Genomic DNA, 14,566 nt, shown 5'->3' on the forward strand with positions numbered 1-14,566 from the left:
GTCAAGCTAACTTGCTTTAATAAATACCTGGGAAGTCTTCCTAACTACTTAGGGCTAAGAGAGCTGGGGGAAGCAGGGGAGAGCTGGGGGGGGGGGGGGGGAGAAGATGAAAAGTTCTTAAAATCAACTACACTAGATTTCATGAGGTCAAAAGAGGAAAAAAAAAATTCCAGAAAGGAGGCTCACTCAAAAAACTGCTTATTCTCTAATATTGTAGAGTTTAATTTCCATTATTCTGGAAATAGACAAGCAGATTCAAAAAGGCCAAGCTAGTAAGGCCAGTTATTTTGGATCTTTTTCACTCTAAAGCCTAGAAAGATTTTATTATGCCTCGATATAGAATTTGTGAACTTATAAATAAAAGATTCCTAAAAAGGATGTCTTCTATAGTAGATGATCATAAATAGCTTTTTTAGGTCCAAAGGCTAAAGGAGCTCCATGCTTAGAGTAGCAGACTTTCAGTAGTTGTTCCTATCTATTAATTTACCCAGGAATATTTAGAATGTATCACAAACTTATTTTTTAAAAAATGGTATGGAAAAACTACTTCCAAACTTTAGCTAAACTGTCTAAGACACTGGTATCAAACTCAAACAGAAATGGGTGCCACTAAACTGTACAGCAAAGTGCATATTAACATTACCTATGCTCTTTGTACTTTTATTTTTTTGCTAAATATTTCCTAATGGCATTTTAATCTGTTTTGCCTCAGCCTGGATTCAGAATAAAGGACAACACTACCAGATGCCTCCTTTTTCTCTCCAAAGGCAAAAACACTCCCAAACAGTTCAAATTTCAGGATGGCTTGAGATAGTATTAAAAGGATCCTTTGCCAAAATTTTTTAAATCTTGAATTTATTTCTATGCAACTGTACAAAATCTCAAGACGTATGGACATCTATTTTAATCCTGGCAATCTAAAGAGTGTATGTTTCTTACACATGCTTACTTTGTGTATTCCCATCTCCCGAATGCCCATTCTGGAAAGTTGTAAGGAAGGGTAAGACTGTTGTAGAAATCCATTGTAGATGTCACCCTACATGAAACAACATAACTGTACCCTGCCATACCTACAAACTTATTAACCTTCTGTAAAATACCACCTGAAATAACTTTGCTTAAGAAGGACCTGGCAGAAAATTTCTTGATATCAAACAAAATCTGACCCGAAACCACTATGTACTAAGGAGCTGAAACGGATCATGGGTTATAACTACAGGATGGTTCAGTCTGGGTGATCGGTCCAGGATGAAACTGACTATTAAAACAGGATCTGACAATTTTTCAAAGTTACTGTGCCTCTAAGTTTGCATGTGTGGATCCTTGTAAAACAAAGGAATGAATGAATGCATGTTGGTGAGAGGAACTGGTCCATGCAACCCTGAAAATCGGCCTACATCTATTTGAGATTTGAACCACAGGATCCCAACCCCAGACCTAGGGCTTTGGAAAATGTTCAAGAACTTGTCGGTGAACAGGATAGCATGGCCATTTGCAAAAGTCAGTCATCAATCGTTGTTTAAGGGGCTGCAAAGGGATGCAAAAAGACATCCAGCTCTCAAGGAGCTCACAGTCCAAGGGAGGAGATAACAAGCAAACAACTATGGACAAAGAAGATAAACTGGAGATAATCGCAAAAGGCACCAACATTAAGAGGGATTGGGAAAAGCTTCCAGAAAAAAGTGAGACTTGAAGGAACCCAGGAAAGCCAGGAGACAGAGATCTGAAGGAAGAAAGTCCCAGGCATGGGAGACGGCCACTGAAACTGGTGGAGAGTAGAAAGAGTGAGTATCTTGTGGGAGTGCAAGGACACCAATGGCACTAGATAACACAGGATTTTGTATTTGATTCTGGAAGTAATGGGGAGGAACTGGAATTGACTGAATGAGGGGAGAAGAGGGTGACATGGCCAGACCTGTATTTCAGGAAGATGGAGGATGGACCAGAGTGAGGAGAGATCTGAGAGGCAGGGAGACCAACCAGGAGGCCACTGCAATAGTCTAGGGGTGAAGGGACAAGCACCTGCATTAAGGGAGGCAGTGTTGGGAGAGAGGAGGGTATAGAGAGAGATGCTACAAAGGCAGAAATGGCAAGACTTGGCAACTGACTGGATGTGTGAGGGAGAAGGGGAGGTTGAGAGAGAAGTTGAGGAGTCAAGAATAGCAATATGTTGTGACCCTGGGTGACTTAGGAGGGAGGTGGTGCCCTTGACAGTGATAGTGAAGTTAGGGAGATAACACCAAGGTAGTATATACCTAGTGTTTCCTGAAACGATGATAGTTAATGGGGCTTTAAAGACCTTTACAGTTTGCAAGGCTCTCCACAAATTTTATTTTTGAAGTCCTTTATAAACTAGCCACCTCCTGCCTTTCCTATCTTCTAACACCTTAACACTGGTCCCTAAGCGCTCTTCATTCCAGCTACACTGGCCTCCAGACCCAGAGAGAGCCAAAGGGATGGGGTAAGGAAGAGCAGGCAGCCTTGAATTCCCCATGGAGAAGTTTGTCTTGATAAGCAGATGGCAGCTGAGAATGCCCAGGGCCCTTCAGGTTCGGTGTCATGGGCAGAGGGTTTCCACGTCAATAGGCATTAATACACATGTGGATAGCTCTAGGATTGGGCTATCCTTTAAGGTTCCAAAGCTGGGTAGGGAGGAAATTTCATTTCCAGGATGTGTCTATATATTATGAACTGCTGCAGAAATTACAACCTTTGGATGGAAAGTCTGCTTTGACCCACTATGAACATAACTATCAAGATTATGATTCCAGAGTAATTTAGAACCTGAAATGTCTGGCTAAAATCACTATAAAGTCGATTCCATCTGAAAATAACATACCAAAAGTATGACATCATGGAAGGCACACACTGAAAATACCCTGAGCCTCTCCCTGTAATTGGATGGCTCCTCCCAGAACCTCTATTCAAAGAGAATGTCCAGGCTAACTATATTTTGTTCCTTTCCAACATCATTGTCAGATCAAATGAGGTAATATTTATCAAACGAAATATTATTTGCAAAGAGATTACATATTGCTAGACAAACAGTAGGCACTCAGTAAATTTTTATTTCTTCCCTCCCTTCTAGGCTGAACTCACAACTTCTCTACCAAGAATACTAAGGAGCAGAATGATCCTGTGCTGGGGGGTCCTACTGGCAGCAATGTCCCCTGACTTCTTATTTGGGGGCAGATATATTACTTCTAGAGACATCATCCTCCCCTCAACCTTCATGTTAAAGCTAATGATGAAAAAGGTCATAAAAGGAGGTCAAAACCAATCTGAGTGAACTCTTGCCACTAAATCTATTCCAGAACAACAGGAAAGTACCCACTGCAACCATGTGGTAACAGGCAGTCCATTAACTTCATCTTCTTTTCCCCTTCCTTCTACCTATACCTAATGAGACCCTACTTTCAAACAGTGCTCTGGCCAGGATTTAAAGTGAAGTTCTTACTGAATTTAGTGGCTGTTATTTTTCTAATTATTCTAACAAACTTAAGTCCTCATTTTTGTTCAGCACTATAGTCACAGAGGATTCCACAGCACTACTACCAGCCACTTATTTACTCTTTTGTTGCTTTCAGGCTGGTCCTCTCGTCTAGTCTGCACCCCTGGTAAAATGTTCTTCCCTTCAGTATTCCATCTGCATAGGGTAGAACTCTGAAGAATGTATCTCCTGCCTTTCTAGTGCATGCATGAGTAGCTGCTCTATCTTGGCTTCTCTTAGGCCTGGCCCAGCAGGAATAGGGTAGTGAAAATGCAAGCTCTCCATTTCTTTCTCTGACTCTCAAATTCAGTGACTGAATGCTTCAAATGCTAAATCATTCCCAAAATGATTTGCGGGTTTGTTTTTTTTTTTTAACAGATTTTATATATGTTAAGTGTATGGACATGTTAAAAACTAATCTATTTCACAAAATGGTAATTAAGCCCCAGTATAACAAAATATGGGAAAATCAGGATTAAAGAAAAGTCATATGACCAAAATATTTTTTCAAAACTGAAGGTCCCTCGGGACTTTTCCCCAGAACTCTTTTATCTGCAACCAGAGAGAAGCTTTCAGTTATTTCAAAGTCCTCAATTCCAAGCCACGTGGGGCCTCTTACAACCAATTTTGTATTTACCTATTACTCCCATTTACCATATAGTATGATCCTTCCTCCCAGGTCAAATTTAGTAAGTAGTCAAGTATGTGTATGCATGCGCATCACCAAATTCTCTGACTACAAGTGCAAAAAGTTCTGATATGCATATGTACCAGGTACATCATTATATAACATATTCATCTCTTGGACTGTACTAATGGGGAAAATGTATATTTCACCATGGCAATGGCAGTGCTATCTTGTGGGGCCTAAAAGATCATGTTAGCAAAATACAGGCTCTGGCAAGTCAAGAAGCACTTATTAAGCTCCTATTATTTGCCAGGCACTGTGCTAAACACTGGGGATGGGGCATGCATGGGCTAGAGGCCTTTGATCTCAGGAGTTCACAATCTTTAATTCTACACACATCTACCAAGATTTCAGTATGGATATTGTGGCAGACTACATGCCTGTTGTTTGAGCATTTGTCTAACTAGTTTTGATCAGGCTCATCATCAAGTTAGCTGCAAAGTGACACATTTTTTTGGTTAAAGAGGCTCTCAAAGACCATTTATCAAGTTGTGGAGGGGCTGAAATCTATACAAGTAAAAGGAAGTATCTTCGCTAAAAAAGAAACAAGTAAAACCACCGAACAGATTCTTGAGGTACTTAATTGGTTTAGAAAGCCACTGTATATTAGAAGCTAATCTAGTCTAATCTCTCAATCTAGCTGAGGAAAATGAGATTCAGGGAGTTTAAATGATTTGTCTAACCCAGGGCTGTCCAAAATGCATGCAATTTATGCGGCCCACCTACAAGCATAGAAATTTACACAAATGCTTTATTAAATAATGCCTAGCTACCTCGGAGCTCTCACTAAAATGGCAAATCAAAATATATTGTCTATTGTTTCAATAAAAAACTAAGGTTGGACAGCCCTGGACTTAGCCAAGGAAAGCTATGAGTGGCAGAGGAGGTACTAGAACTCAGGTTTCCTGACTCTGAGGTCTGTGATCTTCCTTCTATAAAGAAAATGATTCCCCAACAGGACCTATAATTCTTCAAAAGTTCAAGCATCCTAAAGTTCAGAGTAAGAATGAATTTATTATCTGAAGCATATAACAATGTATTTATAGCAAGGGCCATGTATACCAAAGGCAGCAAAGATTAAAGAAAGCAGAACTGAAGAGAAGACCATTCATGTGACCTGTGAAATCTTGTGGTCCTTCTCTGCACTAATCATTTCTGTTGTTTTGTTGCTGTGCCTAGAAGCCAGACTCCCCTCCTGTTCCAGCAGTCTCTGCTTCTCCTTGCTTGAGTCCAGCCTCTCTCAGAGGTTCCCAACCCAAGTATCCATCATGCACTCTTCTCTCGCTCTCACAACCCTTTCATCTGATCAGCTACCAAGGTCTGTTATAGACTTTCCCAATCTCTCACTCCTCTTGACACAGCCACCAGCACCCTGGCCCATGCCTGGTCTACTAGCAATAGCTGCTAGTGGGTCTGCCTGCCTCAAAGCTCTGCCTACTGTAGTCCATCCTGCACTCAGCTGTCGAACTGATCTTCCTAGAACGTTGGTCTGACCAGGTCACTCCTCTCTTTCATCAACTCTAGTGACTCCCTATCAACTTCAGGATCAAATGTAGCCCTCTCCTACTTTTCCAGACTTCTTACACTTCCTCTTCTCTACCTACGCTGTGATCCAGGGAAAACAGCCTCCTTGCAATATCTTACACACAATACTCCATCTCCTGACTCTCAGCATTTTTTAGAGGATGGCCTCAACACATGGGATTCTCTCCCTCATTAAATGTCTCTTGACTTTCTTCAGGCTCCAGATAAAATAGCAATCTTCTATGAGAAAGTTTTACCCGACCCCCTCTTAATACCAGTGCCTTCTGTGATCATTTTCGGTTTATCCCAAGTCTAGCCTTTCATCTAGAGTTGTTTGCACATGGTCTCCCCTGCTAGACTGTGAGCTCCTGGAGAGTGGGGGCTATTTCTTGCTTTTCTTCCTTTCCCTAGCTCTAACCATAAAATGTATGGAACCTGGTAGGCACTTAAAATAAATGCTCGCTGACTTGACCAAATACCATATGCATAGTTGAAAGATTCCAAACTAGAATGTAAGTCATTTTTGCATTATCAAATAAGTAAGAGTAAAACATTTTTCCAAAGTCTTAAGGGAAGCTTTGAGCATCAATCACATTGTAGCATCACACTTCCACATCCTACTCCAATTCGTTCTTGGTGTTATCGTTGTTTCAAATTTATAAACGTACTTTTCTCCAGGTCAACAATAAACAAGCAAGAAGTTAAAAATACTGTCCGTTTTCTTTTTCTTTTTTTTTTAATTGTAAGAAACCAATGTTTATTTTCCATCAGCATTTTTCCAACACTATTAGAGCATCTGGGGCAAAACTTAAGACCATTCTGTGGTAGTTCCTACCCATTCAGTGGCCTGAGCAGTAGGAGCCGCAGACCAGTCCTCAGTAGCCGGCTGAGTGCTCCAATCTTCGGTGGGAAACTGCTGAATGGGCACAGATGGCACCTGTACTCCCTCAGACCAATCCGCCACCTCCGGCTGAGTAGCAGTGAATTCTGGGGCAGGTGCGGTCCATTCACCCTGAAACTCTTCCTTTGTCACTGCCTTCTCAGCTGCGGCCTGCTCTTCCTTTTCAATCTCCTCTGGATCCCTGTAGAAGTAAAGATCAGGCATAACCTCCCACGGGTGTTCACGAGAGATGGTACCACGCATACGCAGGACTTCACGGGCCAGCATCCACCACATCAGACCCACTGAGTGAGCCCCCTTGTTGTTACATGGAATGGCAATATCCACATAGCGAAGTGGAGAGTCTGTGTTGCACAGTGCAATGGTTGGGAGGTTAACATACGATACTTCAGTCAGAGGCTGGTGATCTGCCCGAGGGTCAGTGACCACCAAGAGGCGAGGCTCCCTGAAAGCTGCCTGAATCTGGTTAGTGAAGGTGCCCGGTGTGAAACGTCCAGCAATAGGTGTAGCGCCAGTGGCAGCAGCAAATTTCAGAACAGCTCGCTGGCCAGTGTTCCTGGATGAGATGACACTAACATCGGCTGGGTTTTCAATGGCAACAATAGAACGAGCTGTCAGCAGAAGCTTTTCCCAAGTTCTCTTCAAGTTAATGATGTAGATACCGTCACTCTTCCTTTTGTAGATATACTGTTCCATCTGGAAGTCCAAATTGGTGCCACCCAAATGGGTTCCTGCAGCAAGAAATTTGAGGACATCCTCCTCCTTCATCTGCAAGACATCCAGGGCTCCGGACATTGTGAAAGTTTCCCTTTAAAGTTACGACGGAAACCGAGAACAACGCCATATGGAACCCTTTTCGGGGCAGCGCGGAAAGCTACTGTCCATTTTCAATTGTCCTGCATTGCAGGTATTAAACATAATAAACCCTCTCCACTAAGATGAACACCATGCCTACAACTTGAGGATTCTTGCCTCATCTTTTCTCTCGAGTGTAGGTTACTCACATATCTATTCTCTGGCTACTAGGAAGGCCAAAGATTTTCTTCTTTTTTAGATTCCTATAGCACTTAACAGTATGAACCACAACATTCAGCATTTATTTATAGACTGTTTTGTCTTATTTGTTATTTCTCATGTGTGTTACATTGCCCCAAATTAATTACAAATTCCCTAAGGGGAAGAAGCATGTTATCTAATACTTTGTATCTCCCTTAAGATACAGAAGTTACAAAATAGTTATCTGTTGATTGATGTATAATTATCTGCCCACACAACTAAAAAATTTTCTCTGATCTTTTATTTTTTTCATCACCTTCATAAACATAAACTTCTCTGACCCCCCAGTCCCAAATCATCCCTTAAATGGAGAGAAGCAGTTCAGAAAAACTAACAAACCAACCGTCTAATGGCTAATGTGTGGTTCCCCACCCAAAGTTCCCACTTGTGCAAAGAGGGGATGCTCAATTTCCTCATCTCTTCTTTGGTTATTATAAAATACCTAACATTCAGTTTTATAGCTGTCATCTCCATGTCACCCAATTGGTAAAGCATTTTCCCCGGTAGACAGTGAGTTCAGGACCAATTAATATCCATAGAGATAAATTTAATCAAAAGCAATAGGCTGGGAAGTCAGGGAATCTGAGCTATGCTCCTTGCTCAGAGGCCAAAATGGTAAGTGCCCGCAGGGAAGACATTTACTCCCTGATGAAGGGTCTGGATTAGCTCAGGGCTCTTCACCTGCTATCAACGAACCTGCTTGTAAAACAATTTGATGAATGTAAATACATCATGTGTAATCTTATGTATTTTAATTTATATATTTTATAATATTAAACCAGAAGCGTTCTGTGGGCTTCCTTTGACTACCAGGATTCCGTGGCACAAAAATGGTTAAAAACAGCAAGTTTCCCTCGAGATTTTATATTCTGAGTTTAATATCATATATGCCTTTTTCTCTGGTCTCCTGATGCATCTCCACTTCTCTTGGGATATCGCTTTATCTTTCTCCAGGGCCGGCCTATGCTCCTGCCTCAGATAACAAGAAATTTTTCAGTTCCAGAAATTTCCTAGCTCTTGCCTATGTCACTGTTCTGTCCTAGAGACTCAATCTCCTTACTCTCTTGTTAAAGGCCTTAAGAACAAAAGTTCCAGATAATGGCTTGCCAGTAAAAGCACTAAATTAGGAGGCAAGAGCACTTGGATTCAAATTCCAATTCTGCCACCTAGGAGACTCTGCCTAAGTTATTTCTCCATTGTGGGTTTTATCAATAAATGGCTAGAAGATCCTACACTCACTTAACAGGAGAACTAGGTCTCAATTGGCTCAAGTCACAGAACCAGTCACCTTTTAAACCCCTTAAAACAATTAAACAAGCTAGGAAAATGAAGAGAAAAAAAATCAAACTGTCTTGTTCAGAAGTGTTGGGAATTCTTCAAGTCATAGATACAGGTCATTCATTTGCTTATGACGAATAAAAGAAAATTAGCATGTCAGAGCAAACAGTGATATGACCAAGTAGAAAAAAAGTTTCCTGACTGTTGTGTTATCTGATACAATCCAGCTCTCTGTTGGCACTACAAGTTTCTTTAAGATGAAGGACAACTGGAATCCTTTTCCCTTCTCTAATTTCCTACACCTGTAGGTAGAATGTCAATCAAAGAAACAAGCGCCAAGAAGCCCGGAACTGAGCCTTGGCTGTGCCACTGAGCCTCTTTGGCCAAGTTAACTTCATCTGTGAAATGAAGGAGTTGAAAATGAAAGTCTAAAATCCTTTTTGAAAAAATTTTTATGGTTTCTTTTAAAAGTTACTATGTCAAAAGTCATAGATTTGAAATGGGAATATGGCTTCCTACAGTATGATGCATAAAAGGTAGAGCTCCTGGTTCAAATCCTGCCCTTGACATCAGCTATCTATATGACCATGGGCACTTCCCTTAATCAGCTCTCCATCCCTGTTAAGTACCTACTCCACAGAGCTGCTGCAGTTTAGTGTTTATTGTTATTGTTATCATCGAGATGGCTTTTCAGTTGGCCCACAAAAAGTCTACTTAACCGAAACCAACTTTCCTTTCCTTTTGATCCATGGAGTGTTATTATATATTACACTTCTCTAGAAGACATGCATGCTCCAACCTGCACGGTGCTGAAAACGTTTTTCCTTGACCCTGCCACCTCCTTAAGCCACTATTCTTTTTCTTCCCTTGGCTGCCAAATTTGTCAAAGCACAGTCTAGACTCACTGTCTCACATCCACTCACTCCTCAAATTCCTTATGCTTATTTATACCCTTACAATTCTATTGAAACTTTTCCCATCCTTATCTTCTCTGACCTAGCATGACACTGCTACTCACGAAGGCCTTTCTTGAATTTTCCACCACACTGGCAATTGTGACACTGCATTCTCCTCCTTTAACTTTTTTCTCAACTGGTCTCCCTTGATGGCCTCTTTCATTCCCACCATAATCAGTTTCATGAGGAAAATTCCCAAATCTCCATTTCTATAGCTGTGACAACTGACTGCCTAGTGTGAAGGGAAGTCAATGACTCAAAACATGCTTTCTTCTTTGGACCTCTGGGGCTAATCTTCTCCTCACTCACTGCATAACATGGGCAAAATATTCATATTTATGACTATTATTCTTAAAACAAATGAGTGTTTGTAATTGGGGGCAGGGTGGAATAATACCAGACTTCACAGTGCAAGTTTTTAAAGCAAGCTCTGTCCCAGGATTTTGAGAGAGAAGGTTCCCGAAGCTCCTGGAAGAAAGACTCGCTCCTCTTGCTTTACTGTGAATCTGTTAAGGGACATTCTCACTATGATACCTCTGTGGCACAAAGGTGACACTTGGTTCTTGGAGGCAATGCCAAAACACAAGGCCTAGCAGTTCCCACAATATTGGGTGAGTTTGGGCTTAGTGACTGACTCTTGCCCAAGATCTAGCTCAGCTAAGTACAGAGAGGCTCACTGCCAAAAGGTCAGCCAAAGGGAAAAGGAATCTTACAGCCAGAGGAACTCATGAAACCCTCGACTAAGGCATGAAAGGTTGATATTTACACTGCTGGAGGAAGTACCCACAAAAATGAAATCACAGATCTTTTAAATAATTAAAGTGTTTACCTACCAAAAAAAAAAAAACCAACAACTCATCTTCAACGTTTTCACTCTGAGAATAAAGGTGTCATACCAAAGTATTGCTGTCTTTTGATTTTTGGAAGTGAAAGGAAAATAGGAAGAAGCCTACTGAAAAATCTAAATATTTTATAAATACATTTAAGACTTTCCCCAATCTTAAGCTCCAAGGCTCCTTCATGAATGCCATACCTCCTCTCTTCTTGGTTAGGACCTACCTAGACAAGCTCTTAAGAGGACCAGAGTCAATGTGGTGTTGCTGCTTCTCTCATGCTGTTCCAGGTGCCTGAGCTGAATGTTCCTCCTTTCTCTCTGATGCCCTTTGACACCCTTGTATAACCTGAGTTGCCTTCCCTAATTAAGAGGCACCAAGCTCCAGGCACTCAAATCCTGATCCTGCTTTAGACAGGAAATTAATCAATATGAAGAACCTAAATGTCAGTCACAAAAGAAGAAACACAGAAATGTTGAAATACCAGTGTCCATGAATGTACACATTGAGTTATAACTGTATCAATACTGTTGTTTTAGACTCTTCCTTCAGATGAGCATTTTAAAATATGCTCTGTCTAGTAACTATCACAGTAATGTGTGCACCAACAATCACTGCTAAATGCTACATGATAAAAAAGATTTACTGCCACCACAATCAGTAAAGCCACTTTACCTTTTAAAATTCTCGTTGTTTAATGGGAAAAAAAAAATCAAACATTCCCAAGGGGACAACAGTGGGGAAAAGCCCAATATGTAAAGTTCATAAATGAATTCTGTTTTACTCTTAATAGAGATGGCTAGACCTAATAAGTCAGTTCAGCCACTCCGAGATTGTCTCACAGCGATCAGGGTAAGTCTGGTTCTCTTTCAGAACTTTCAGGGTCGGGGGAGGGGGGGTGGGGGGGATGGAGTACATGAAGTTGGCTTTTCAATTGGGTGAACTTTGTTAGATACAAATATAAGATTGCTTCCTCTGACACAACCCCTCCACTTAAAGCTTGAAAAATGTTTCACATGTAAAAAAGGTAAAAAAGCCCCTTCTGGCTAGAAAAAGCATCTTCTCTGTACTCACTTATCTTTTGAGACAAACAACTAGACTCATACTTCCAATACAGTTTGTTTCTAATCCCCTAGTATTCTAGTGCCACTAATATTTATCAGCTTTATCAAAGGACGCTCTCGTTTTCTCTGCGGGGGCTAACATCCTCCTCCTTTTTTTATCCTACACTGTCTTCTCACCTCCTTCTCTCTCAGGGCCCTTCCAGAATATCCACCTGCTCCTAGTGGCAGCTGGCTGCTGAGATAGCACATAAGCCATTGACAGTCCCCAGAGGCCCAAAGAGGGCATCCTTCCCACTCAGACCCCACAAGAATGCCTTAACATTCACCCTAGACCTATTTCCAAGATGTTGTGGACTAAAATAGCCTAGCTGAATGACAGTTGTAAGGCAGGCCTTGTGCAAGAGTCTCATCTTTGACTCTGCCCCAAATTGAGTGAAAAGACAGAACAAGATAGCATACAGCCATCAGAGAGCAGTGTTGAGCTACTGTCTTAGCTATGCTCAGAGAAAACTTTTTGGCTCTGCCACAATTTAGGCTTAAGCATTCCAATATAGATTCATTCAAGCTGGCAAAAAAGCACAGCCTATGTCTTATATAACCTTAAGTGGAAAAAAGCATTTCTGTGTTTTGCAGTCACAAGAAAATCATTCCCTCTTCCCTAAGTGATTTTTTGGGCATCATTACCCTACCTGAGTATACATTCCAACTTTATTTTCCATACCAAAAGGCATGGAAAATCAGTGAAAATATTTTTTTCCAAGAAATTTTTGCAGAGCTAAAACTGTTCATTCAAAACATCTCTAACTTTAACCATGAAGGTACCATTAAGGGTACGGATGTTATGATAAAAGGATCTGTTTACCCATTTAGAATCTTAAATCTCACAGGACATAAAAATAGGGATTTTTTTTGGGGGGGGGGGGGCGGAGTCTTTTTGCTTTTATATATGTCTTCCTCCCACCCCTGTCTCCACACAGGCAGTCATGCTTTTGTTAAAGAAAACGAGAGGAGGAAAAAATTCAAACTAATCTATGTAATAGTCAATCCTGAAAGTATATGGTGGTGTTGACCTCCACAGTCCCCCACCTTTTGCAAAGATGGGATGAAGGTGCATTTTTTTATCTTGATACAACGGAATTATTTCCAAGTGGCTGAGGTACTGCCTTCTAATAGCAAAAACCGCACCCATCCATGGCTCATACTTCTTTTCCCTGCCCTCCTATAAAAACCTCCTCTGAGGGTCTATCCAACCCACTGAGGGAGAGGTTTCCTTCCAGGTCTTTAAATGTTTCATGAGTAGCAACATGGCTACCCTGTGCAGCAATCAGGTGATTCACATTTCATCTCAGACTCTTGCCACCTGACTTTTCTTTGTTTTTTAATTTTTCTTTTTTTTTTTTTGAGGGTGGAAGGCAGGGCAATTGGGGTTAAGTGGCTTGCCCAAGGTCACACAGCTAGTATATATGTCAAGTGTGTGAAGTGGGATTTGAACTCAGGTCCTCCAGACTCCAGGGTTGGTACTATACTCACTGCACCATCTAGCTGCCCCTGGCTTTTCTAATCATACATTTCCTCAAAGACATTTTACATCACTCTTCATGCATAATTAAAAAATAGGATGCAGCCTACTTGTGCCCATAAGATCTCTATACATACACATTCATAATACAGATTTACGTGTGTGTGTGTGTGTGTGTGTGTGTGTGTGTGTGTGTGTGTGTGTGTGTAAAATGGACCTCATTGATTATCTCTAATTTAGCCTGTCTGGAGTCTGTTTGTACATATTTGTTTGTTTACATGTTGTCTCCCTCATTAGACTGTGAGCTCCTTGAGAGAAGGCACTGTCTTTTATGCTTCTCTATATCCTTGTTGCTTAGTACAGTGCCTGCTACACAGTAGGATCTTTTAAAATGTTTACTGACTAAGTTAATGGGCATGTCATTAAACATTTAAAACGTTAACCTTCTGATTAACTCATAAAAGAAAGTACAGGCACAATACCAATGTCTACTTGAGATCGACCCATTTTTGCACATCTAGTCCAGAATCCAGGAAGCTCATTACATTACAGCCTCAAGATGGCTTTTTCCAAGTGTTTTTCACTTAATGTGTTATGCATCCTTTTCGGCTAATGTGATTCTCTCAGAGGAATTTCCTGGGTAGATACAGATTTTAAATGGTCTGGGTTCTATGGAGAAACATAACATTCTATGGGCTTCTGATGAGACTGAAATGTAAAATGACTTCTGAAAGAAAACGCTCTGCTATACCCTTGGTGTGATGAAAGATTTCCTTCATTCTTCAGGCCTATTTTTAGGGGAAGTTGTGGTCATCCTTGTGCTTTTTGTTAGCCTGATATTTCCTGTTGCAAAATGGATAAACAACGTTTTTTCTTTCCTACTCCCATTAATTATATTACAGACAAACTGGACCTGACCACCACATCTTAAGATTTTTACACAAGTCTCTGATTTCTTTCCAAATAAGCACTACAACAAAAGAGCCAACTACAGCAGAACAGAACAAAGTTCTATCTTTCATTTTCTTGGTCACTACTGCTATTTGCTTTGTTAACAGCACCTGACTCAATTATCCTCCAGTGCCTGCATTTATTAGTTTTGGTTTCACAGGTTGGCTCTAATTCTGGTACCATGTACAAAGCTTGTTAATAGGTATAAAAACTTAACTTTGATTTTGATACATCTCTTCTCTCAAGAAGCTAAAAATACACAATATGTAACATATAAATATATGTAACACATAAATATATGTTAAA

At 40.8% G+C, this 14,566-nt stretch overlaps 2 protein-coding genes across 2 annotated transcripts in view; both read right to left on the bottom strand.

Annotated features, from left to right (window-relative positions):
* Positions 1 to 14,566, bottom strand: part of ANKRD11 (ankyrin repeat domain 11) — a 277,569-nt gene that overhangs the window by 37,565 nt on the left and 225,438 nt on the right. The gene's annotated exons all lie outside the window — the stretch shown is intronic.
* On the bottom strand, positions 6,449 to 7,439 carry LOC118843105 (40S ribosomal protein SA-like). Its single transcript, XM_036750517.1, has one exon. It carries the CDS (start codon positions 7,396 to 7,398, stop codon positions 6,511 to 6,513), a length of 888 nt encoding a protein of 295 aa, XP_036606412.1. The 5' UTR covers positions 7,399 to 7,439; the 3' UTR covers positions 6,449 to 6,510.

This window comes from Trichosurus vulpecula, chromosome 3 (assembly GCF_011100635.1).
Source record: "Trichosurus vulpecula isolate mTriVul1 chromosome 3, mTriVul1.pri, whole genome shotgun sequence".
Classification (NCBI taxonomy): domain Eukaryota; kingdom Metazoa; phylum Chordata; class Mammalia; order Diprotodontia; family Phalangeridae; genus Trichosurus; species Trichosurus vulpecula.